The sequence below is a fragment of the Zalophus californianus genome, chromosome 14 (genome assembly GCF_009762305.2).
Source record: "Zalophus californianus isolate mZalCal1 chromosome 14, mZalCal1.pri.v2, whole genome shotgun sequence".
Lineage (NCBI taxonomy): Eukaryota > Metazoa > Chordata > Mammalia > Carnivora > Otariidae > Zalophus > Zalophus californianus.
The window spans coordinates 69,534,742-69,561,862 of NC_045608.1; the positions used below are offsets into that span (position 1 = coordinate 69,534,742).

General features: G+C 47.3%; 1 protein-coding gene across 2 annotated transcripts in view; it reads right to left on the minus strand.

Annotated features, from left to right (window-relative positions):
- Positions 1–27,121, minus strand: part of MYO5B (myosin VB) — a 350,709-nt gene that overhangs the window by 116,311 nt on the left and 207,277 nt on the right. For both annotated transcript variants that reach the window (XM_027575563.2, XM_027575564.2), the window contains exons 6-10: positions 21,678–21,821; positions 20,280–20,361; positions 14,628–14,735; positions 10,779–10,888; positions 6,399–6,664 (exon numbers count right to left, since the gene is read on the minus strand). In XM_027575563.2, coding sequence (XP_027431364.2) covers positions 6,399–6,664; positions 10,779–10,888; positions 14,628–14,735; positions 20,280–20,361; positions 21,678–21,821 — 710 coding nt within the window. The remainder of the gene's footprint in view (positions 1–6,398; positions 6,665–10,778; positions 10,889–14,627; positions 14,736–20,279; positions 20,362–21,677; positions 21,822–27,121) is intronic.

A 27,121-nucleotide genomic window follows, 5' to 3' on the forward strand; every position in this document is an offset into this window, starting at 1 on the left:
GTCTGGCTCCAGGCACACTCCCAAGAGCTATGTCAGAGAAACTCTGGAAGGTTGAGATGGACTTTAGTTACAAGGCTCTCCCAGGAGACTCAAAGATTCCAGGGCAAACCCAATGGCTTCAGGGATCTGCTAGATCTGACAATACTGGGCCCAGCCATGCGTGTTTACCCTGAAGGTGACATGTCCAGGGATCTTCTGGGCTGCCCACATCTGGTCCACTGTTTATAGGCTGGGAGGAAAATGTCACTGACTCCGCCCTCCATTCACCACAAAACCTTTTCATACTGGTCAGAGAGGAGCTAGGTAGTCTTCTCTGAATAACTAAATTGGAACTGTAAAATTAAGTCTATTTTGAAGATGGAGACCAAGAAAACAAAATATCCATTAAAATGAAGGCAAACAGTGGGCCTAAGAAGTTTAAGATATATCATTAAAGGCAACTTAGGTATAGTAGAAAGTATTCGCAAATCATATTTCTGATAAGGAGTTAATATCCAGAATATACAAAGAGCTCTTACAGCTCAACAACAAAAAGCAAATAACAAAAAATGGGCAAAGGACTTGAACATTTTTCCAAAGACAATATATGAATGGCCAAGACGCATATGAAAAATGATCAACATCACTAATTGTCGGAGAAATGCAAATCAAAACAAGGAGAGATTACTTCATACCTCTTAGGATAGCTATGACCAAAAAAACCCCCAAAATAACAAGTGTTGTCAAGGATGTGGAGAAATCAAAACCCTTGTGCACTATTGATAGGAATGCAAGGTGGTGCAGTCACTATGAAAAACAATCTGCAGTTTCCTCAAAAAGTTAAAAATAGAATTGCCATACAATGCAGCAATCTCACTTCCGGGTATATGTTGAAAAGAGATATTTGCGCACCCTTGTTCACTGTAGCATTGTTCACAATAGCTCAGAGGTAAAAGAAACCCAAACATCTATCAGCAGAAGAGTGGTTAAACAAAGTGTGGTATATACACACACTGGAGCATTATTCAGCTTTAAAAAAAGAAATTCTGTCACAGGCTGCAACACGGATGAGTCTTGAGGAACTTGCGCTAACAGAAGCCAGTCACAAAAAGATAAATGTTATACGCTTCCACTTACATAGGCATTTAACGTAGTCCTAAGTCATAGAAACAGTGTAGAATGGTGGTTGCCAGGGACTGGTGGGAAGGGAAAAATAGGAGCTGTTCAATGGGTATAAAGTTTCAGTTTTCCAACATGAAAGAGCTCTGGAGTTCTGTTGTGCAACAATGTGAATATACTTATCACCACTGAACTGTACGTTTAAAAATGGGTCAGATGACGGGTGCCTGGTGGCTCAGTCAGTTAAGCGGCTGCCTTCAACTCCAGTCGTGATCCCAGGGTCTTGGGATCAAGCCCCGAGTCAGGCTCCCTCCTCAGTGGGGAGTCTGCCCCCCCAACCCCGGCTCATTCTCTCCCCCCCGCCCTGCAATAAATAAAATCTTTTTAAAAAATGGTTACAATGGTAAGTTTTATGTTACATGCTTTTCCAGCTACAGTTTTAAAAATTATTTTAAAAAAACCGTATTGTTAAAAAGCACCGAGTAGAGATGGATGCTAGTTTAAAGTCAGGAAATATCACAAGAAACAGAAAATATCTGTTAGAACTGATAGAAAATCCCAGCAAGCCCATTTCCTGCCTCCTGGGGCCCACCCTGCTCCTCTCCACCGTCCCCCCCCAACCTGCCCCCCGCACTGTTCCTCAGCATGAGGCGCGAATCTCCACCCTGCCTACCTTCACATGTCTCCTAGGCCAACTGTCCTCAGCAAGACCAGGCTGGCCCCAGCCAAAGCCCCTGCTACCCTGGTATGTCTAAGGCTCAAGGCAAAGACAAATAAATGCGTTTTTCCCTAAATTGAAGCCATCTATTTCTTTTTGCCTCAAGGAGGGGAGAGGAATGAAGGATTCCAATTCCAGTCCCAATTCCTCAAGCCTGGAGAGGCAAGCACTGGTTAATGTAACATGAAAAGGAAAGCCCGGCCAAAAGTTGCCCGGCTCTGTCCTATTAATTTCCATCCCCCACCTGGTAAGAAACACCCACAGGCAGCAGGCAGCGTTGCAGATCCTTACTGAAGGGAAAGAGATGGTCTCAGGTTGGCCACATTGCTCCGTGGGTGTGGCTTGCTTTGTACTTTTGGAGCTGAGGCAGGGGAGCAAGTTGTAGGGAAACCATCCTTCTTGCCAGGACACCGGGTGTCAGGAAACGGTCAGGAGAACCTGGGGGCCTGGCCTCTGAGCAGCGGCTAACCACAGTTGTGCCATTTATCTGGGGGTTCACAGCTTTTTCTACTGTCCGAACCACCAGTAAGAATGTCATGTTAAGGGGAGGTACCTATGGGTGATGCTGGTTCATGCACTGTTTTCTTATCTACAAAGAAATGAGTCTTCACTCTGGCTGCTGATTCTGTAGTAACATTTTCAACATTTACAGAAAATTCTGGAGTGGCTCACCCACCCTAGAGAACCCTTTTCAGTTGTTTCTAGAAGGAGCTTGACTAGTGAGCCAATAACTTCCTGAATAGGGACTAGAGTTCATCTGGGGACAGTTATCCCAGTAATTACTAATTAGTGTCTACTTGCTGGGGAGGGAGTGGCAATCAGACTCTCATTTGCTAGCTTCACGCATTTGTAACCTGATTAAGAGGGAGATAATTCCTTATTCCTTTCTTCCTAATGAATGGGGTTTAATGTATTCAGAAGCACACCCCCACCATCCTTCCCATTCTTTCTAGCATTCACACGCCGCTCTTTTTGCTCACAGATGACAAGAAAGAAGACAATCAAAGACTTTAGGTCATCCCAAGGGCATCTACGTGCACCATGTCTCCCCGTCATGGGGCTGAGACACGCTGAGACACAATGAGACCGTGGGGAGATGATCCTTCCCTCTCGCCCTCTCTACTGTTTGGTGGTCAGGGATTTGGGTAGAAAACTCAAAAAATAAATAGTGCTGGAGTTTTCTGATGCCATGGAGGATGAATTCCTCCTTAGAACCACTTCCCATAGTTACATTAGGAATGAAGTGTAAAGACAGGAATCAGTTTGGAATTGGGGGGGTGGGTGGAGAAGACAACTGGAAGAATGTCAGGTGTGACACCCATCCCAGATAACGGAGGGATGGCCACATTAAAAAAAAATCCAGTGGCTTTCTGGAAGGCATCTGAGTCCATCGGAAAGGAGACAGACACCAGGATTGCAAAAGGGAGAGGACAGTAAATAGCTCAATGCAAGGGCAGCACAGACTTCCCTCCAACGTTGTCATTTTCTTCCAGATGAAAAAAATGATGTCACTGACCCAACGGAGGAGAAACAGTACCACCAAGGTCCAAGCGACCTGCTTGCCTGTGGTGAAGTTTTTGGTTTTAACCTCCTAAGAGTTCATTACATACCCTCTGGTCAGAAAAGAGAGCCTAGGTCAGCGCAAATTTTTACAGTAATTTCTCGGCAGACTCAAACTGTTGAGGAACATGCTTACAGACATTCAGGGAAAGTCTCTAAGTGCTTTCTTGGCAACAGATGGCGCATATAGAGAGCCAGCTCGTCAACTCTGAGCCCACCCCGTATCTAACTTACCATCTTGAACTCTGCCTAGAGGGCAGGAATGTGGCACTACATTGAGCATATGGAGGAATATGGCATTGGATCTCTGCAAGAGGAGAGTGCACTGCTTTGCAAACAGGACCACTTTGGGGCACAGCGTGAAAAAGGAAATGAGCTCCTAAGAACGAACAAAGATTTAAAAAAGAGAAAATAAAACAGCATAGCACGTCTGAAGGAAGCACAAAGGGTAGGAAACGTCTCAGGTACGCCGGTCCGTGGCCCTACCGTGGGGCCCTGCCCGCACAGGACAGCTGTCGGATGTCCCAGAGGAAGCCACAGCCGCTCCAAGAGGAGCAGAGGATGCCCAGGCCAGGACACGGAGTTCTCCAGCCTCCCACCTCACCACAGGCCCAATCAGCTCAAACCACAGACAAGCCTTCCCTGAAGTCAATTTCTCCCCTCTGAGCAGTCACAGGACTTGAGAGAGAACAGACTCAACAATGAAAAAGAAAACGGCAAATAGAAGCACAAAATCCAGCTTGCACAAGCCCAGCTGGCGTCTCCAGACCCAGCAGCGTGACACGCCAGCAAGGAGCAAAGCCTTTCACTGCGGCTGCCCGGGAAGGGATGACCGTCTCTGTGAAGCCACGGTGCCGCGAAGACAGCAGGGAACCATAGCAGAGGTCAGCAGCGGAAGCACAGAAGTCACGACGTTTTCACATGCTGTTCACAACACTGAGCCTGCCTGTTCGTCTTCCCGGATCAGAAACACAGTAAATTAGATTCTTGCCCAGGTACAGTCAGGAAACCGGGTCAAATGCTGCAGCCAGAGTTGCTCTGGGTCTTACTTCAGAAGGGAACACTAAAGGTCAGGTTTTTGGGGGAAACCCAATTTCCTGAAAATATTCATGACAGAGAGAATAACGGAGTTACGGACAATGAGGAGGTAGGTTCCCAGGGTATGGATTGGCCTATGCTCTCTACAGAGAAACGGGAGGGGCTGACACAAAGCAGGCACTCAGCGGCCAGGAGGAGAAATGCCCCGTACCCAGTTGCTCGGATAAAACCCTGAAGCACCCTGAGGAAGACGCACCCTATTCCCCGCTCTCGGGTGATGCTCCACTGCTGGTTCACCAGCTATGAGGTTTCCCTTCCACACTTTGCTTTTTCCTACCATCGCAACAGTACTCCTGTTCCCAATGGTGCTGCCCCCACCTCCCGTATTTTACTCCCTCCCTTTAAAAGATCCTGTTCAAACCCCACCTTCCACATAAAGCTTTCCCTAATGGTGCCAACGAGCATGCCCTCTCCTGCCTTGATAATCATTCCACACTGAGTGTCCAAACCCTCACATGGACTCTGCTATAATTTCTTCTGTTGCCTCATTGTACTATGTAGCTCATGTATGGGCCTTAGTTCTTCAGCAGGCCTTTGTGACACCAGAAATCAAGTTTCTTTCTTCCATGTCCTCCACACCCTGCAACACGGTTTGATTTGAAACCCAACAGTGAACGAGAGCAGCAGAGATGTAACTAGAACAGCCTATCTTTGCATGGGGATGGGGATGGGGATGGGGCCGCTTCTAGGAGGTTCTCTTTGCTCTAGTCTCAACATAAGGCAAGTTCCCAGCTCATCAGCCCACTAAGCAGCTGTTTCTACCAGAGCAGCCCTGTTCTTACAACTCTGCACTTCCGTGGGTCTGAATTTCTATTTTAAGACAGAAGCCATAACCTTCTGTGATATAAAGACCCAAGAGGATTCAATCTATTATTGGCTTAAAGAAGGCAAGACACTGATCATAAAAGATGTACAAAGGAGGCTGCAAACCAGGACGTATAATTTCAAAGAACTCTAGAAGGATCTGGGAAGAACCTCAGAGACTATGGCTCAGCACTTCACTTCAAGCTATCGAAACAAAACACCAGAAAGAGGCTGTGATCTGTGGAGCATCATCCAGCGAGCTGGGGCCAGCATGAGTTACACCACCTGTCTCCTGACGCCTAGTCATGTAGACTTTCCGCTGAGCCATGTTGCCTCTCCCTGAAAAAGATGCTGTTATAAATAAGTCCTTGCTGTTAGGCTGGAATTCTGAAAGGAAGAGAAGCCTCAAGAATGACCACACACAAGTCTTATAGTGATGGGCAAAATCATGGTATTATAATAACCGTCATGATAGGGACTATAGTGAATGAGGTCAGATGGTAGATTTGAATAAAACAGCTGAGACACAAAGCCTGAAATTGCGTTCAGAGCAGCTTCTGGTCCAGTATTGGGCAAGACCCTTCCCTCTCCGGGCCTGTTTCCCAGTTGTGAAGAAGAGTGTGTACAGGGCTTCTCCATAGAGGAGCTACTGGGGTTTGGGAACTCTTCTTTGGAACTGTCCTCCATGTTTTTGGACACCTAGCATCCTGGACCTCAGGCCACTAGGTGCCAGTAGAGACCCCAGTCACTGTGATGACAAAAAATGCTCCCACATGTCACACTCCCTGGTTGAGAATCGGGAAGCCTGGGGAGCTTCTCCAAGGCTCCCTGCCAACTCTGAAATGCTAGCAGGAAGACACAACTGGGGCTCAGATGGTTAAGCGTCTGCCTTCGGCTCAGGTCAGGATCCCAGGGTCCTGGGATCGAGCCCTGCGTCGGGCTCCCTGTTCATTGGGGGAGTCTGCTTCTCCCTCTGCCGCCCCCCCCCCACCCCTGATCATGCTCTCTTTCTCACGCTCTCCAGTAAATAAAATCTTAAAAAAAAAAAAAAAGAAAAAAAGGAAGACACAACCATCAGGTGGAGTGAGAGAGAGTGAGAGGCGGCGGGGCACGGGCCTACCCGTAGATGTCCAGGACGCCGATGAAGGAGTGTTGCTTGAGAGGTGTGTGCAGGGCCTTGTTGATGTGCTCCACGATCCAGCCAAACAGCTGGGCGTAGATGTGCTTGGCTAGGGCGTTGCGTGCGTTGAGCACCTGCTGCAGGGACATACTCTTGACATAGGTCTCGGAGGTAGTGACCAGCTTGCGATGGCAGAGCCAGTGCTCCATCTGGCTGTGTTCCACCCCTAGCAGTTGGCAGAAGTTGGTCAGGTGCTCATCCTGGGGCTGGAAGAGACACGGGGGATGGTTTCAGTGGGGGGGGGGGGGCGGGCCGAGGGCAAGCCTGCCACCGTGCCCTCTCCCTCCAGGGGCACAACGAGCCCGCCCAGCACCATAGACCCAGGTTATCTCTAGCCGCAGCGTTGGCGGGCTCACGCACTCACACACCAAGTGGAGGGACAAGTGAGCCCCCTAAGAGTGTTGCTCCAACTGACCATTACACCAAATGGTCAGGGCTTTAAGAAACAATAGCTTTCCCAACTTTCCCTCTGTCCTCCTCCACTGCCAGCCATGTCACAGGCTAGGGAGAACTCCTTGAGTGAAGGGAGCAGAATGAGAATTGATGACTTGGGGATGGATAAATCCATTAAGAATAAGGAGCCAGAAGCCAGCAGTAATCGTACAGAGCCGCAGACGCAGAATCACAGTAAATGTACAGTTTCCTTCTGCGGAGTCCCACATGCAGGGCTGAGCCCACAGCCCGGAACAAAGTCCTCATGTGCAAGCATTACCCTTGACCAGCAGCACCTGGTCTGAGAGCTGTATGCTCTGAAATGAGTGCACAGCTGAACCAATGGGACAGCCTTCCCCACACTGGCACGCACTGTTCCAAGCCCACTTTCCTGCACCTTAGCCTCAGTGATATTAAGTAACACATACTTGGTGTTCTACTCTTAAAAGCCCTTGCTGCCTGGGGAAAGAAGCCAATCAATGTGGAAAGCGAGGACAAACGGCAAGAATACAGAACAAACTCTGACCCGAGAAGAACCATTTGGAACATTGCAACTGGTACCACCACCCTTTTAGAGCTGGAGGGAAAACTAGGAATTCCTCCTCCTGAAAACCCTTCTCTATAGAGGTAAGCAGCGCCTTCCACCCAGCTTACACAGCTGCCTCCGATCTTGACCCTCATTTACCCAAAGTACCTATCATACCACATGGTCTTCCGGTCCTGATAAGTGCATCACCCACAGGTCTTAATTTCACCCACATGTGTAAGTCAGATACGCCTTGCTTTTCACTTAAGGGCACCCCACAAAAAAAAAAAAACCCATTCTTCGCTCCCTTGTCTAAGTCCAACCCCCCCACCCCCGGGAAAGCCGATAACCCAGCCACGAGCCTGCTGGATTGCTTATTAACTCTCAGGCAGAAAGGGAATTCTTCAGAACATGATGTGCTACCTTCCACAATGGCCCTAAATTGCCTTCGCTGTGGGGCTCATTTTCTGATGAGGCTGCCATGTAGGATTTAAATGAGAGTTTAAGCATTCAATGAAAATTAATGCAGAGAACTGTACCATTTCCCCCTCAGCCTTTTTTTTTCTTCTATATAGATATTTAAAATCCATCTACCCAAAGCAAACACAATTACAAAACAATGTCAGAATAGGAAAGAACCTCCCAGGAAGGCCAGTGTTCTTCCGAAATGTAGTCTGCGGAACAACAGTTACAAAGCACGTTAATGGGCTTTACCTAACCAACAGGGGCCAAGGGATGGCACCAGGTTAGACGCAGCTGAGCTGGGCTGTTAACAGATCCTGAAAGCACCAAGAGACATTTCATGCATTTCCTGAACTTAATTGACCAAAGAACCCTTATTTTTTTTTTAATTATTTGTTTGATGTAGTGTTCCATGATTGTTAGCTTATAACACCCCGTGCTCCATTCAATACATGTCCTCTTTAATACCCATCACCAGGCTAACCCCCCCCACCCCAACCCTCAGTTTGTTTCTCAGAGTTCATAGTCTCTTATCTTAAGAAATTGCCTAGGGCTGAAGTTCCCAGGAAAATTCTTTGGGAATCATCATTCTAATCTGATCCCTTTTGTTTTTCAGATGAAGAGAATGATGGGGATGGAGGCACCCCTGACTGTGGCCCAGAGCTCCTAATCCAGCTGGGGAAGAGAGTCAGCCTGGGCTGGGTGGGGAGGGGGAGGCCCTCATCTTCTCAGCACGTGGGGCTGACGGACAGAAAATTTCTCTCTGCAACATTACAGCCCGAACCTGCCGGCCTCCTTCCCCCAAGAGAAAGCCATATGTAGCAGTGTTAAATGCCTGGGGACTGCTTGGCACGCAACAGGTGCAGGGGTGGCAAAAGTCCAACTTCTTAATCTGACCTACTTCCAAGAAATTCTTAATTGGTCAGCATAGCATTGCAGCTGGATTCCCTGACCTGTAGATGGCCTGCTAGCAGCCAACAAGACCGCTCGAGGCCTGCTCCCTGGAGCCCTGCCCTCCCTGGCACCTCCCTGGTGAACGCGGCCGAGACAGAACCACAAGTTCTGGAAGTGTTTGATAATCACCTCAGGACAGGTTCCCGGCTGCTGCAGTGGGATGTGGCTCGCCCCTCTATTACCCTCTTCTGACTGTTGATGAAAGGTGCTAACTGCGACTGATTTAACATCATGCAATTACATTTAAGCTTAATTAAATGATGCTAAATCCATTCAAAATCACCAGTATCATAGGTAGATTAGAGTCTGTGGGCCCATATTGCCAAATTCAAGAAACAAATTGCCTCTGGTGTCCAAGTAATTGCATGCTGCTGCCTCTCCAAGGTAACTCTGGCAGTCATGAACACCGTTTCATGCTTTAATTAAAAATCAAAACTACCGAGCAGAAGGCATACCTCGTATGGACAGACAGCCTTTCCAGCAGGAGGCCCACCCTCTGTACCAGAGGAATAAACCAAAATCCATTTGAGAGAGATTTTCACCAGCAACCACTTAGTGAAGCGCTTCCTGCGCGCACACTGTGTGCCCAGCACCGGGCTAGGTACATGCTGTGGGACATCAGCACGGGGGAAACCGCACTGGCTGGGGCCTAATGGGGCCGTTAACTTTCAGTATAGTCTCTCCGGGCCTGCATTTTCCCAAGCCTGTGAAGTAACAGGGATGCCCGCAAGGTCCATTCTGCCTCCAACAAAGCTGAGTCAAGAATGCAATCACGTGAGCACTGGGCTAAGGTAAGGTAATATCAGTGCCCACTCCACAGATGAGGAAGCAGACTCAGAAAGGTTAACCATCTGGACGCCTGGGTGGCTCAGTTAAGGGTCTGCCTTCTGCTCAGGTCATGATCCCAGGGTCTGGGAGACATCCCACCCTCAAGACCATTTTTCTTTCAGGGAAAATATATGGGGCAAGGGCGAGGGTCCTCTCTCTAAAGGCAGGACCAGTTTCAACTTCTGATAAGCCCTAACTCCAGGCAAACAGCAGGAGGTTCATAAGTATTCGTTCAATTGAAAAAGCATTTAGTTGTGAGTGGCATGGACACAGGCCCACATTCATATTCTATAGGATTGTCTTCTGTCTTTTCCCAGAATCTGGGTTTGTAAATTCTAAGTCATTGGGAACAAGAATCACCCTTCATACCTCCCCAGGACTTAGCCACTAAGGAGAACAAGAAGGGTGTATAATCAGCAAATTGCAGATTCACTTATTCAAGGTGAGAATACCGGGTTGGACGTAGGCTGACACAGCAGAGAGCACAACCCAGCTGCTGTCTATAGGACTACATGTCTCCACCATCTCTCACATCTACCCACTTAGACATTTCTTACCTAGCACGTATCTGGTGCTACATTGGGCACCAGGAAAATAACAGTCACTATGAGCATTTATGGAGTAATTCACAACTTGCAATACTTTCACATAGATGTCTCAATATTCTGCATCATACTGTCAAAATCTTGCCAAGCGGGGTCTTTTGTCTACCCAATTACACTGTAAGCTCCTTGGAGACAGTCACCAAATATGGTGTCCAATGCTTCATCTCCTTGCTGAGTGAACCTCAGCTGGGAGCTCAGAAGGTACTCATGGATTGAGAACACTCTGTAGAATTCCGTGGATCTTGGGGTACTTGGAAAAGCAATCCATAAGAAAAAGAATTTATTTAATAGCCACTAAATTCCCTGCCCTTGGTGATAGACATTTGATGGCAGCCGATTTGAAAAGGATGTGTTCTTTTAAAAAATTATCAGCAAGAGAACAGAAACCATTACAGTTAAGAATAAATAAGCTATGAGTGTCCTTTGAGTGTAAAGACACATTTCAGTTGTATCAAACTCTAAGAGCGGAATAAATTGTGTATGTTTTATCTTGGGTGCTGGTGTGCGACTTACTGATATACTACAGGAATCACCATCACGCTCAGCCTGAATCTCCACGTTTCCAAGGTGCAGGATAGAAGCAATTATTTTAAAAATGCTTATCTGATGGGACTCTCTCACTCCTGGGGGGAAAAAAAAGAATGAATGACACTTAGCATCCATGGTAAGATAGAAAGGACATTTTACCCTTTTTTAAAGGACCTTAAAAAAAGTTTGATTTTTCCTTTCTGGGCCAATGACTCCTAAAATGATCCAGGCTCCTCACCAAGTAATTACCACTGCATAGTAACAGCACAGAGGGCAAAGGGGCTCCCTGGACTAAAAGGGAAAGAGTCTCGCTCTGATTGTCCTGATCAAACCAGATGGGTTATGCTACCATTTTAACTTCTCCAAAAGCAAAGGAGAGACAGCAATCATGCAGACTCATTTTAAACTTCATTTCAACCAAATACTTTATGGATGTTTTTATGAGTTTAATAAGAATAGTCATTTATGTGCAGTCATTTCTCTCTGAACACAATAACCAGCAAACATCTGTGTCCCACATCCGAAGTGCCAACAGGGGAGGAAGAGGAGGAAATTCTGGGAGCATTGCTGGAGGAGATGGACAGCCAGCTGGCTCTCGGGCACTGCTGGATGGGGCCACGCCCCACACTCCCTCGCAGGGACTGCCACGCCTGACCTCGAACTTCTGTGGGAGCACCTACTGCCACAATGACTTGAACACGTAAGTCATCAAAGACACAGATCATCTTGTAGAGTTGATATTTAGCTTTAAGACATCCTTTCTTTCTGAATTGCAAAAGATCAGACCTACAGAAAAAGGCTACAGAGTAAAGGACACCAGTCACCCTACCACTCAGTTTAAGAAATAATGCAGTGGTCCCCCATCTTTCTCTCCAGCTACAGTTATTTTTAAAGGCAATAACTTACACAGGCTAAAAAAAAAAAAAAGTCTGTGACACCTGTATAACTGGGAGATAAGGATGGACTATACTGGGATTAAAAACTATCCACAAAGTGGACAACCCAAGCGTGAACTAGACAAATTAACTCTAGACTTCACTAATGACAGAGGACTACCACTGTGTAAGCTTCATAGGGGCTGGGATTTACTTTTTAAATTCGTTTTAAAGTTTAAGTTTTAAACTATACAAAGAAATAGCAATATAATGAATCCCTGTTCTTGCCTTGGCAGATAGGTGCTCAGAAACCCAAATAATGGAACTGCATTGATGACGTTACATAGACTGCAAATGTGTACAGAAATGCATGAGCCATTCAAATATCTGGTTTTGTTTAATCTAATTAAAAAAATAAACAGCTGGAGGCCAAAAAACTTTAGTGTAACTGAATAAGATGGAAAAAAGGAAGACCGGTTCAAGTCAGAGGTTGATACCCCCAGACAAGACAGGGGACTTGGTGGTGGTACCCCCGTGTGGGGAGTAGAGTACTAGGCTTTCAATCAGAGCTCAGTGGGTCCTGCTCTCAAATAGGTCCTACTAGTCAGGAAGTGGGTTTTGAACCAACCCAGAAGGAACAGATCACTTTTCTCTCTCCTTCACTTTTTCTTGGGAACGAATGCTTTGTCCATTTCCAAAGCCTTCACCACACTGTCATGGTAGGAATTTAAGTAGTAGACACTGAATGACTTCTGAATCCTAACAATAGTTAGGATGGCTGCACTATACTGACCAGAAAGCCCCTTCTTTATACACTATCCTAATAAGCAGTACCTCACTATGACAAGCAAAAAACCAAAAATCAAAACAATAAAACTGAAGGGGTAGAGCAGGGGTTGGCAACCTATGGCCCATAGCCCACGGTGTGTTTTTATGAATAAAGTTTTATTAGAAGAGTCATGCCCATTCATTTGTGTTCTATGGCTACTTTCACACAACATTGGCAAAGCGGAATAGCTGCTTCAAAAGAGCACATGGCTCAAAGAGCCCCAATTATTTATAATCTTTCCTTTAAGAAAAAGCGGGAGTAAAAAAGTGGATGCGTTTATTGAAGAGTAGGGAAGAAAGGCTTATTTCAATAGATTCTCCAATGCCATTTCCTTTGTGAATGAAAGCACCCAGCTCCTCGAGCCTTGGAGGGAACCGCCTGCTCCTCGGATCAGCGCCCACCCACTGCTCAAAGCCGACTCCAGGGGCCTCCTCCTGCCTCCGGTCAAACCGGGCACACTGTTCCCCTGCTTGGCAAGTCCCCTCCAAACCTGCTCCCCAACTGAAGAATAAAATGATTATGGGACGTTGGAGAAGTCAGGGGTGCCAGTTATCAATTTATTATCTCTCAGTTTACAATCCGCCCCGCTTTGGGATACTGGAGCAAGACCCGGTGAACATTTCCCCTTTGCCCACTGGTGGAATGGTCAGCTTGGTCAAAGAGCACTGTAGTGACCGAGCTGCAAGAGGACATGTGTGTTCTTGGTTCTGGTCCTCCACAGTTCTGATTCATCGCAGCAGCACAGCAACACCCCAGACAAGCCACTGCGGTGCCCTCAGGCCATGCTCTCCTCATTAGCAGCTGCTTTGGAGACCTTCTGGTCCCCCCCACACGCTGGGGCAACTGCAGGTTGCCTTGCAGACCAGCAATGGCCCACGCCCTCTGGCAGGATTCTTCACCAGCAGGCTTCCTGCTCTTGGGCTAACCACATGTTCCCAGAAGTGGCTGAAATCTTAGCCAGTAAACAGTTCTTGTATCAGCTGCTCTTCCTTGCCCTTTTGCACCTGCTACTTCTGGACCCCTAAAGTCCTCCTGTACCCTTTTTATAATCATCAGCTACTGCTCTAGTTAATTGATATTTTTCATTGGAATAACCAGTGTGGCTTTTAGATCATTATTTCATGGGTACAAAAGACAAAGTATGTCTACCCACCGGTTATTCAGAGACATGAAGAGCACTCAGATTTCAGTCCATGAAACCCTGCTTCTACCATACAGAGATTAAGGTGTGTCTTGCTTAGCCATGTTTTATTTGGACATTGGGTAAGACTGCCCATATTCCCACCAAAGGACTTAAGAAATGCAGCTCTGAAGTAGTCACATGACTCAAACCAGATGTCTACCTCTGCCAGAGAAGGGGCTGGGGAAAAACGCAACAGCTGTCCTGTCCTGAGCCGCTTCCTGAGTATCAGGCTGACTTGGCAAGCTTTGTTTTTTCTGGCCGCAGGTTCCAGGAATTAACTCATTCAATTTCACAGTTAAGAAAGGCTTGCCTTCCACTTTACCACTTAGGTTCCTCTTCCTCAAAAATGGCAAGGGAAAGGAGTTTTCTCTCACTCTATTGCCCTTTATGCCCAGGACGACCCTTGACGTTAGCCAAAAGACCGAGTAGTGATACGAGGACAGAGAGATCTTGAAGAATTCCACGGTTACGCGCTCTATGGAAAAAGTGGTAACGGAAAGGACACTGTGTATGTGAGAATGCTACCAGACCTTTATAGTCTGCTTCCAACTCGGATCCCAGGACATTGTTACATGGGTTGGTTTGGTCCTAAAGACATGCTTTTTCTGCTAGAATACATGGCCTCCAAACCCAGACCACAGCACGAGAAGATGTGGCTTTTTCGTTTTTCTCCACTGGCTTCAGTGGCCTGAGGAAGTGGAAAGGCCACTTTGCAGTGCCTAAGAGCATGACTCTCAAACCCTTATTTTTAAGACAGATCAACAAAGGTACAAGTCTTAAACTCTGGAGTCTGAGGGTTGCGATGGAGTAAGAGTAAGACAACATTCACCAAGGGCAACAGGGATTCTCATGGGCTTACGAAGGTTGGCAAAGCAGGACACTGTCGTGCTTTTCTACTCTCCATGAAGTCAACTGTCTGGGCCTTTTCCCACTCAGAAGCTGCTTACCCAGGAGTGTGAAGGCTTGTCGTGTCTTCTCAAAGTCCTGAGCATCATCTACACCCTCGATGCACGTGCCTCCTCCCTGCGAGGTATAGAAGAAGTCCTCTGCACACGCTGTGGGAAGTGAGAAGGAAAGGCATCAGGCATTGGAGAGAAGCTCCAACCCGGTTTACCCACAGATCATGACCCATGAGGATTTCTACTCATCCCAGACCAAAATTTTATTCCGAGCTGGATGTGCAACCCTTATCTTTACTGACAACAGCAAATGGAGAGAAAACTGGATAAGGAGACACAGAGCATTATACTATGCTGACAGAATGCATTGCTGTGTTTGTATAAAACTAATATGTGAAAAACACGTGAACATAAAAAGTCATTGGTGGTTCAGTTTACAGGATTCACCACAGACTTGTTTTTAAAAAGGATGTGAGGGGCACCTGGGTGGCATAGTCGGTTAAGCATCCGACTCTTGGTTTCAGCTCAGGTCATGATCCTGGGGTTCTGGGATCGAGCCCCATGTTGGGCTCTGTGCTCAGTGTGGAGTCTGCTTGAGATTCTCTCCCCCTCTCCCCCTCTTGCTCCTGCACACACTCTATCTCTAAAGTAAACAAATCTTTAAAAGAAAAAAAAGATCTAATATACAGTGAGAGGTACACCTACCCTAGAATCACAGACTTCCATAACTGTCGATAAGCTTAGTGTGACAACCTCATTTGACAAAGAAGAGGCATTGATGTGCCCAAGGTAACATGGTTTTTTTGTTCATTTGTTTTACCAAGTTAGGGCACCCCTGAGTTCCTCGGGCACATGAACAGATGCAAGTTGAGACCCTCATGTGTTTGCTCTCACCTCCAGCTCAATTCCTCTCAGTCAGGCCTCTGAAAACAGCCTGGGGGACAACTGGTTAGGAGGGGCCCCGGTTCTGCCTTAGAATTCAGAGCGAACCTTAGCAGAGGGCAACAACGCAACAAGACCCAGGTAGCATCCGTGCGACACGCTTGGAGGTCGGCATTCAGGGCAACAAGTGCACCTAATCAAAATTCCCCCCGGAAAATCACATTTTCCACAAAATACAGTACCTTTGTGTAATACAACCCCCCCAGTGTTTGGAATTTCTAAATGTATAATGTTTGATTTTGACAAGACACCAAAGCTGGACACTGGTGTTCTTCTCCAGTAAAGACTAGTAAAATTATTTCCCCTTGTGTGCATATGGTAAAATGCACGTCAGTTCAACATGCTTAGATGCAGTTTCATTGCAATGTCCAGTCTTCCTTCAACACCTTGATCTGCCCCTGTGCCCCCTTACGAACTTCTCGAGTCTCCTTCCTTGCTCCACTCCGACTACCGCTGCTCATGCCTGACGTTCAGCGTACATCTGTTGTCTGCAGACTGTTGCCAAAGACTAACCCCGTCTTCCTGCTCCTTCAAACCCACTTTCACGCTGCTGGTAACTCTGATCACACTGCACCCCCATTTAAAGCCTTTTAGAGAACGCTTCCTGCCCCAGTAGCCTCAAGACAGAGGTCAAAGACCCTCAAAGAACCTCCTGGGTCCTTTGTGATGCAGCCATGCCTCTAGCCCCTCCAGACTCAGGGCTGGGCCGTCCTTCCCTTCCCGATCTCTTGTCCCTGATCCACCCATTTCCTTACTGTCATTCCTCAGCTCTACCCCCCCCCCCCCCCCCCCCCCCCGCAATCCAGGCCCACAGAGGCCCTGCCCACCTCTCCTTTCCGGTCTCTTCCATTTCCCATCTTGCATCCTCTGCTACAAGCCACACTCCTCCTGTAAGTGCACATTGCCAGGCCCAGCTAGGAAGTGGCCCAACTCAGATCCAAACCCTGCCTCACACAGCCCGAGCTAGACCGTCAGGCTACACTGCCACAGGCATGGAGAGCAGGATATCAGCCGTAGCTTATGAGGGAAGGCTTCCTGGAGGAGGAACCCAAACCCTGATGACTAGAGGCACTTGAGCAGGGAGAGGAAGGACTTAAGCCCCAGCTCACAGACAGACACAGGAAAGGCAAATGGTTATGAAGGAAGTCACAGCAGGTCTCTGTGGAAGATGCTATGTTCAGCTTTTATACAGAACCCTCCACCCCACAAGCTTTAGCACAGTATAGAAGAGTTTCGAAGGCTTAAGAAAAGCATTTTTCCTTTTCACTCACCTTTCAAAGTACTTCCTTTGATGATTTTTGCAGGCCCCACATGAAGAGGACTGGATATACTTATTCCTATTTTTCAGCTAGGCAAACTGAGGAACCAGGCTTTGAAGGGATTACCCAGGCTCTCCCAGACTTTGGCCAGCCTGGGAGCCCATTACTTGATCATCCTATTGTGGAGATGGTTGTTTATGACATGGTTCTGCCATAAACACAACCCAACTTGTTATCAGAAGCTATCAGCTGACACACCAGAAAAATACACAAGGCACCAGACCTCCCTGTTGGAGGAAAGGAGGCATTTTCAGCGTCTACCAAGACCCCTTCACTGTCAACAGCCAGGGCCCCCCTGCCTGATGTTCTGAGTCACACCGACCGCCCACCTTCCCCACTGCTAGATCCCAAACTCGGGCCCCACAGGGTAACTTCCTCCGGCTGGGGCCCACCCAGGTCAGTCACAGCTTCACTCTACTAAATGATCTGAATCCAATCGAGATCATCATCTTCTTTCAGGTGTGCAATCAGCTCTGGCACCATCACACTCCAGACCCTAGTGAGAGACATCCCAACAGGAGACAGTCCTCTGCCACCAGCTTAGCTGCCCTGGATCCTGGCTCTATTTTCCAGCCCGTGAAGCCAGCACTGACTGTCCCATCCCGGAGCAACATCTCGTCCTCCAGTTTGGGTCTCTATTTTCCACATTTCCAAGGAGATATATGCCACAAAGTCCCCTAGAAACTGGCTCACCAGATAGACACTGTACAATGTACAGATCAGACCGTGTGCAGCCCACAGAGGAGGCATGAGCCCAGTGCTTAGAGCAGGGGACCATCGGGGGGCCCCGGCTGCCAGCTGTCACTTCACCTGGGAGGCTTTGCTCCAACTATGCAAAGCAAGAGAGGCTGTTCAGAAGACTATCAACACACCCATGGAAGTGAAAAATAAAAAATTTATTCCTTATTACCTGAAGGCTGTATTTAAGGAACTAAAAGCCCATTACACCTCTTTTTACCATTATTTATTCACACTTTGACCAATGATTCACGGGAGTATTGTTGTTGTCATTTTAATGCAACAGACCAGCACCAACAGGGCAGAAGGAAGCGTGGATGGCTGGAAGTGTGTATGGAGTGTTTCTCCACTCTCAACTGCACAAAGCCCTCGCCGGCCAAGGGGTCTTGCCGAGACTTCTGCACACTTGAGGAGCATGTTCTAGGTGAAGACAAGGGAGGAGGAGGCAAGGCAGTCTACCCACTAGGAACCACTGGCTAGTCCTTCATTTACTTCATGTTTCCAACCACTCAACCAGGGTTATTGTGGAACTAAGTGTCAGGCTTCAGTGCTCACAGCCAATGCACCCACGAGGCCAAACACAGCCTCACCCTGAGCACAAGAGCTCATCAACACCTCTGTGCTTTCGGAAGATGTTCTTGAAGGGACAGTGCAAGAAACTGATCATCAGATCGGGTAGTTTTCAATTGCTCCAGCTGGGGGCCCAAGGAGTCTGACATCCTGCTGCAATATAGAATAAGGAAAAGCCACCCCCCCTTTTTTTTTAAAGTTCAATGCACTTACATAAGTGCAAAAAAAAAAAAATATTAGGAGGATTTCTCCCCCTATATCCTCAAAGTTACATTTGGGATAAAATGGTCCAAATTCAAAGGATCTTGCCAGTACTTGTTCATTTTTCTATAAAAATTGACATTTGAAAAAAGTTTCATCCCCTACAGGCTGGCCCTAAAAAGTCTAGCTGGGCCCATGTCCCCAGCTCTGGGAAGGAAAGAGGAGGATGGCAAAGGCCCTTGGTGTGGCCTGCATTCCTGGTCACTTGTGGCCATAAACCAACATCCGAGGCCAAGGTGCCAGCTCAGAGAAGGATGTATCAAACGAGGCTTGTACCCGTCACTCCCGAGGTGTTTACAGCTTCACGGGGGAGATGCTGACTTGCAAACACTGAATAGAGTACAGCAGAAAACCAGCATAATATGCCCTCCCAGGCTTCCTCCTCGGATTCTCGATTTACTTCCCCTGGGAACCTTCAGACCCGCCTCAGCCACGCTTCACTCAGCGTACTCCTATCCCCGTGTACTGTACCGGACTGCAAGCCAGGCGAGGGCAGCACCCACAACGGCTACGTGCAGTGCTATGTCCCTGGTGCCTAACCCCGCCTGTGCAGGGCTCAGTGAACGAGCAAAGGACCCAGCGCTAAACTGCAGCACCCAGGCACCAAACGCGGCAGGAATTCATAAGCAAGTAAAGCAGAGAGTTAGGAGGCCAGACTGAGGTGTGAACTACCTGGTGCGTCTCAGCTACAACGAACACAGGCTGGTGCCGTCAGAGGTCGATGTGGTGCTGGGCCCTGAAGCCAGCTACGATTCGGGTCGTGGGCAGCCTCGGCAGTCGGTTTCTCTTGCAGATGCACAAGGACCAACCAACCCCTATCTAGACACCCAGCTCTTCACACCATCTGCTACTACTGAACCTCTCCACACCCCCTCAAATCCAGACAACAGGCCAGAGACAGGATACTTGGCAAACACAGGATGCGACGGGGCCCCCCAGGCTTGTGACATCACACACCTCAGTCGGGAGAGGGCTCTGAGGACTCAGGGCCAGAAGTCCATCAATATTCCTTACCAAGTTCAGTGCACGGAAGGAGGGAGGCCCTGGGCCGCAAGGAGAGGCCCTCCATCAGTGGTCTGAAGACCTAAAGCCTGCTCGCTCCTCTCTCTTGGCCCTGGCTCCACACCAACAGCCTCCACGTAAACGACACTTGCCAAAGCCCTCAGCCAACAGCACTAGCAGACACGAGGGGGGGGATTTAGACCCACTGGAAGGCTGTCTTTTTTTATCTGACAGCTGCAACTGGGTGACTCGATTGAGCAGCACTTCTGGTCTCTCCATCCCCTCCCACCCCCCCCCGTGTGCCCCGCCCCCGCCAGGTGCGGCACTGGGCTGCCACAGTGCCCCACGTGCTCCGGAGAAATCAGCACCGTGGCGCCTAAAGCTCCCTCTGGTCCATCCATCTTCATCCTGCCCCAACCTCTTGCTCCCTCCTTTCCTTCAGCTCCATCCTTAAGTAGGACTTAAAACTCAGGGGCCACAATGACATGATGTGCATTAGCTAAATCTCTAGATCCTCATGGCGGGGACATACTGTTTATGCTGTCCAAAGTGGAATCATTTTTCAAAATAACTCATGGAATTCTTGTGTGCTCTGCAAAATACTGTTCTTTAACCCCTGCCTCTTCCCCCCTCAAACGGATTTCTGTGGCAGGAAGCCTGGGGACAATTAGCCCGAGTTTACAGATTGGGTATGACGCTCAAGGAGGTCTGGGGTAGGGTGAGGACATGCCCACACAGGAGGCAGAGCTAGGACAAGAACCCAGGACAGAGGGCTCTGAGCAGAGCCTCCTGAAGGCAGCACCTGCTGCCGCCGTAGCCACCGCCCCCCCCCCCCCCCCCCCCCCCGGGCACACACACGTTTGCATACTTAGTGCAAGCTCTTTGAATTCTGGAAGACTGCCGGCAGCACAGAGCTGGTAGAAGATGTGGTAATTCCTCTCATCGTCTGCCTGGAGGAGGAAACAAGCTGAACAGTTTTAAGGCAGTGACCCCTGAGATCATCCCCTCATTCGCTCTCATCCCAGAGTCCTGTGGGTGACAGAGGTCAAGACTCGTGTTCACGTCTTCCCTCCCGGCTCTGCCACCTGCAACCCCCACCTCCAGATGTTCCATTCACGGCTGTGCTCCTTCTTCGAGCCTGAGGACTTTTACCTCTCACCTATTTTCTTTTTCTCCCAGAGGATCACCTCTCCTCCACGAGTGGTGGATTGGCCAACCAACACACACTTCTTCAGATATCCGTGCTGCCTGGCTCAGGGTACACAGACTGTGACTTGCCTGTGGTAGGCTCCCTTTCTCCTCTGGGAGGCTTGGACCTAGTCAGAGCTCTGCCCTTGCCCATCATGTCAGGCTGGGGCAGTCACTAAAGGTCCCAGATGGAGGCAGGACTTACGGCAGACATTCGGGCTACACCTGCCTTAAACTGACAGAGTGGTGGCGTTGGGGGGTAGGGGGTCAGGAGGCCTGAGCAAACGAAGAGGAAGGCTCGAGGGGTGTTCAGAGAAGACTCTGGCCAGAGCCACAAGCAGCTGTGACCTGCACCCAGCACAGCGGGCTGTTTCCTTTGCTGCCAGGACGTAAGGATGTGGGGCTGGCTGTCAAAACAATTTGGGAGGTGGGGAGAAAGCCTGAACAGAAAAAGGGAAAAACTAAGAAAGCTGGTTAAAAAAATCCATTAGAGGTCTGTTAGGCATCAGCACGCTGACGGGCGTCTCTGAGAAGCAGCCGAGGCTGTTTTGGATGTCCCCTCTGAAGGCAGCTGAGTGCCAGGGTGGGAAGGCCGTGCACCGTCTCAGGTCAGGGAGGGAACACTGAAAGGGGGCTGGGGGAGGACTGTTTTCAGGCTAAGTAGATGGCCAGGTAGTGTGTTTTTTGTTTTTTGTTTAAATATAACCTACAAAGTAAGAAGGTTCCTGGGGAAGCTGAAGCCCACAACATTCCCCTAATCCTAAGACTCTCAAATCCAAGAGGAACAGGACTATCTTCTTCTTGCCTGTATCTCTGGTATCGAGCGCAGGGCTAGTACATAACAGGCATTCATTAGGTTTCTTGATTGAATCTAAAAACAATACCCACCTGGGAAGATGCTCGGGCCTGATGCCCACAGCATTCACACGAATACTTTTTGACTTAAGGAAAGAAAGCCAAAATAACAAGTGTATCCAAAAGATGAGATTGCTCTCCGGGCACAGGGAGTGGGTCAGGGAGCAAGTGAGCATCACTCATGGGGGGAAAAGTACAAAAGGGCCCAACTCGTACCGCTCACCTGAAAGACCACTCTGGACTTCTCCAGCAGGTAGGTCCTCATGTTGGCCCCAATGATGTGGTACCTCTTATCAAAGCCAATCTGAATATACTTTCCAAATCGGCTGCTGTTGTCATTGCGAGTAGTTTTGGCATTTCCGATGGCCTGCACAGAACACACAAGAGGTATGCAAAACCAGGAAAGTTTCTGGAGTTCTAGGTGGTATGTGTGTGGTAGCAGCTCCATGTCCTCTCTCTCCTCTTCCTTACAGAACCTCCTCCGCTGCTGGGATGGCAATGAGCAGAGCTAAAAATAAAACCTCATTTCCTGCCTCCTTTGCTCCTAAGGATGGCCAGTGAGAGTAAGGAGTTGACTGGTGGACTCTCCAGATCCTTCCCGGAATGCGTGTGGTGATGGCTACAGCTGTAGCAGTCACCTTGGGACCATGAAGGAAAGGTCTGAAGAATCACAGAGCTCACCACTCTGACACACTTGAGCTACTAAATCAATGCCAGTATCTGAGAGCTCTGAACTTTTGGTGAGAAAAGCAAACCTTCCTGTGCTTTGATCAGATCTCCACAACTAAGCAGTCAAATGTCATTCCCATCTGATAAATGGTATTTCCGAGAAAGAGACCAAAGATCAACACCAACCCCTCTACATCTCATCACTAGATCATATCAGGAAGACCTCACCCTCTGGATGCCATTTCTCATGCAGCTGTAGGGGCACAGTTCAAAACACCCGATAAGAATTTAAAAGTGAGGGACTAAATGGCCTGGCATGATTATTCACTTTCTATAAAGCATCACATTGTTAATGGATCAGTAATGAATATATTAGTATTTTAATCCTTTTCACATTTGTTTTGGTTGTTAAAACACTTGAAAAATATCTACTATACATTTTCAGTGGTCTACGAAATTTGAGGGACAGAGGTTGAAAGAAAATCCAAAATCCAGACTGACCCTCGACCTCTTCTCAGTGAAATCCAAGCCAGAGCTACTAATGTCCCAAAACTACATGAGGCTCAGCTGGCATCTGTTATTAACAAGGCAAACAGGGCAGCTGAAAGCAAATCCCTACTGTTTAAAAGATCACAATAACAAATACTCATGAAAATGTCCGACTCCTATTTTTGAGAGGAGTCAGGTGAGGCCTTGAGTTAGGCAAGCGTTCACTCACAGAAACCTAAGCCTAGCTCTGCACTACAGAAGCTCTTCAGTCCAGGAACGCTTGTGTTCTACACATCCACTCCCCATCGAAGTCCACCCGGTGGGATGTCCCAAACGGGTGCCAAAAATCCAACCTTAATCAAGCTTCTGAATTTTACTGCCCTTTTACAGGAAACAGAGGACAAAGGAACACGTTCTCAACATCGTGAAGATGCAATTAGCAAAGTCCAGTTCGTGGAACATTCTTAAAGACCATCTAGTTGCAACAAATACACTTCAATGTATTTTCAATGTACATTTCAAAATACTCAAATTCTGCAATTCGTAAAATGGCAACAAGAGCCTTTGCCAAACCTGACACCACTCTTTGTGATGGCTTAGGGGAAAGCTTGCCCAAGGTCTAAAGATCACAGTTGAAAGGTCTCTCCTCCTTACCTCACTAGGCTGCTTTGAGAAGTGACAGATCTAGAAGTACTTTAAAAGTATGTAATGGCACCCACAAAGAAAAGAGATTATTACTACTCAACCCATCAACTCTACCCTAGGACTCCCAACTCCTGTGTGTAAAGGACTCACGTGCAATTCTTCATCTTTTAAACGCTTGCTAAATTTTTTCTGGTTACCCACGGACTCAGGAAACATTTTGATAAGTTATTATAGATGAGGAAAAAAAAAAAACAGGTTTTAGCCTTCACTGAGTCCTACAGACCAAGAAAAAAAAAAAAAAAAAACCAGAAATGATGCAAGTGGTTACAACGTGGAAAATGAGCAAATGCTATGAACAGGAAATTCACAGCAGAAACTCGTATGACCAATAAGCGTTAAGAAAAGATAACTTCACCGGACATCAGAAAACCGCAGACTAAAATGGCAGTCCGCAGGGGCCATAACTAAGAACTTGGACACTACAAAATGAGGAGGATATGAGGACAAAGAAACTGTCCTACGTTGCTGGCTCAAATGGGAACCAGAACAACCGATTCTGAAAAGTCACTGGACCTATCTAGTAAAACTGAATACACATGTACCTAACGGTTCAGCAACTCTACTTCTAGACATAACCTGGAAAAATACTTAAGTGTAGGCGTGAGGAAGCACAAGAATGTTTGGTGCAGGTTGTATTTAGCAATAAAAAAAGAAATCCATCCTAAATGCCCATTAGTAGGGGAACAGATAAAGTGTAGTGTATTCACACAATGGGATATTATAAAGCTGGTATAATAAACTAGAGCATGATTCGTGGATAAGTTTAAGAGATGTTGAAAGAGTTGCAAAATGACAAAATATGCTACCATTCACATAGGACATAAGAGAACCACCTTCTTTGTTGTTTATGCATATGCAAATATGTAGGAAGATCAAATGAACTGGAATAATTTCAGTATAATTAGGATTATACAACAGTGAGGGACATACCAATACGTGCAAGCACAGAGCAGAGGCAATTAGCCATGCCCAGCACAACAGGGATGGCTTGAAGGAGTGTAAATTGACAAGGGTCTTAAAGGCTGAGTAGAGTTTTGCTAGTGAGGAGGGGGAGGGGTTCTAGTTATGGACACGGCCTGGGTCAAGGGACAGGACACGTGAGTGTGTGGAGTGGCCAGAGTGTGCTGGCACACGAGACAAGAGATGTGCTAAGTTATTCTGGGCATGGACTCTTGTATGAATAGGTTAATAGTTGTAGGCCTTGTTTCTTTAGCTTAAAAGGAAAAAAGTTAAATACCCCCAATTACATAGTAACTGGTCTTAGTTTAGATTGCTTTTGCTCACTGTACCTCCAGTCTCCTCTATCTCCCAGGATGGGGGCAGTCTCTGGCTCCCGGACTCGTGTGGTACAGACTCTGGGCACCCCAAGAAGTCACGTGACCCATCTGGCCCGGACTTCGTTCTGCCTTTTCTCTAACAGTCTCTTGATTACCAATACCCTTTCTTTAATCAGTGCAGACTTGTGAACAAATCACTCCCGGGATGCTGGCAAGCTCTTACACAGAGCAGGGTCAGACAGCTCTGGCACTGAGAATAAATCATCCCAATCCACCCTCAAGTCGCCTTTAATTCAAACCACTGCCACTTAGCGCAGCTCACTGGGGATTCTACCACCTCGGACCGTCCTCAACTCTGTCTCCCCAGGAGGCAGCCGCAGAAATAATGAATGGTGCAGGAGCAGAGCTGACTGCTTGGTTGGGAGGTGCCATTCTGCACCGGGACAGAGGCAGAGTCATCAGGAATTGGTTGGTCCCTGATGAAGATGGGCCTTGTGTTGCCTCTGACCCTCTGAGGAGCCACAAAGCTGACTGGGCTTCCTGACACAAGGGCCCACCTAGACTCTTGTGAAGAGTCAGGCTTTAGCACTGCAGAAGCTGCTCTTTCTCAGCCCAGCAACACTTTCTAACTTGCCCAGAGTCCTTCCTGGCTACAATTCTTCCTTTCCATGTTTCTCTCCAAGATTTCTCTCAAATAGAACACTTAAAAACTCAAGGGACAGTCTCCAACTGACCAAATTCTGTCAGTTGACAGAATGAGCCCTAGGGAATTACCCATATTATTTCCAAAGTAGCAATTTGCACAAGGTAGAAATTGAATATTGTGAGCCCAAACCACTGCACCATTTATTTTCGTGACATCACACACTGAGGAGGCTGCTCCACGCACACACTCCTCCTTTAGACCTTAGCAACTAAACCACATCTTGTGGGATTCTAGGTGTGCATGGTGCTCTCCCATTTCTCCCATGCCAAAGTACTCTGAATCCCCAGCAGTGCACCAGCCCATTCAGGACATAAGAGATACTGAAAATGTTAGGTTATTTTAGACCACTATCATTTAAAAACCATTCCCAAGGCAGGGACTCGGATGCTTGCATGCCATTGTTCAGTGGCATTATTCATACTAGCCAAGAGGAAACCCAAGTAGTTCATCAACAGTGGGATGAATTAACAAAATGTGGTATTATCCAAACAATATCATCCAACCATAAAAAGGAAGAGGGTACTCCTCCATTCTACAACACAGATGAACTCTGAAAACACTAAGTGAAGTACGTCAGACACAAAAGAACAAATACTGTATGATTCCACTTATATGAGGTGCCTAGAACAGGCAAATTCATGGAGACAGAAAGTAGCAAAGAGGTTACGAGGGTCTGGCAGGGAAGAATAAGGAGTTATTCTTTAATGCGTACCGTTTGGGATGATTAAAGAGTTCTAGAAATGGATAGTGGTGATGGTTGCCTAACACTGAATGTCCTTAATACCCTTCAATTGTTCATTTAAAATAGTGAAAATGGTAAATTTTATGTATGTTTAACAACAATTAAATCAATTAAAAAGTCTTCCTGTGTCTCGTATGTGTTTAATAATGGGGTGATCTACCTTCATTAAATTCTCACCTTGACTAAAATTACTTTGTCCAGGCACCTGAGATGTAACAGACTTCTTCCCTTCTCCGTTTTGCCCAGAAAAATTACCTCCTCTACTTCTAAAAGAGGTAGCACTCTGGGTCTTTGAAACCTTATTACCTTAAAAATGAACTGAGTTCTGAAACTCAGGGGCAAAGGAGAGGCTGAAAGCCTGGTTTCACTCCCATTTGAGATGAAACGTGATGCTAATCGTAGAGTACAATCTTAGTGCCTCGATTTAGGTGCACAGATGGTCCCGGGTAGGCCAGGCCATAGTCGACCATCACATTCTGAATCAAGACCATAGCCAGGCCCCCATCTTAGGCTTAGAATACATGCTACGAACAAAGGGGCTACTAACTAGTTGCAGGTCTGACAATATTAATATGTTTGCAGCCAATAAGGCAGTTCAGAGAAAAGCTCAATGATATGGACATAAAGCTTATTACTATCATATTCAGTGAAAAAACTATAAGGAAACAGACCCTAATGTGGAACAATTATCAGCAAGCTGTAGAAAGGCAAATTTGGGGGCCTCCTACCCAGACCTTCTGAATCAGCAACTCTGGGGGGTAGGGTCCAGTAATCTGGTTAAACAGGCCCGCCAGGTGATTCTGATGCACTCAAGTTTAAGAACCATTGTAAGAGAATGAAAGTCTTTTTGTTCATATCTTTTTGGTAAAAATGCCTCCAACCGTACGGACCATTTTCCAATCCATGTAAGAACAAATATGGAAACTTCTGTTGAATTGTTAATATGTTATGTCCTGTTAGACAACAGAGAATCAAAGTTCTCCAGATAATCCAACTGTGTAGGCAGATTATACCCACAAAAGCAATGAATTCCTATGAATTGAGACTCAGTATTCAGTCGGGCAATGTGGTAAAGGAAG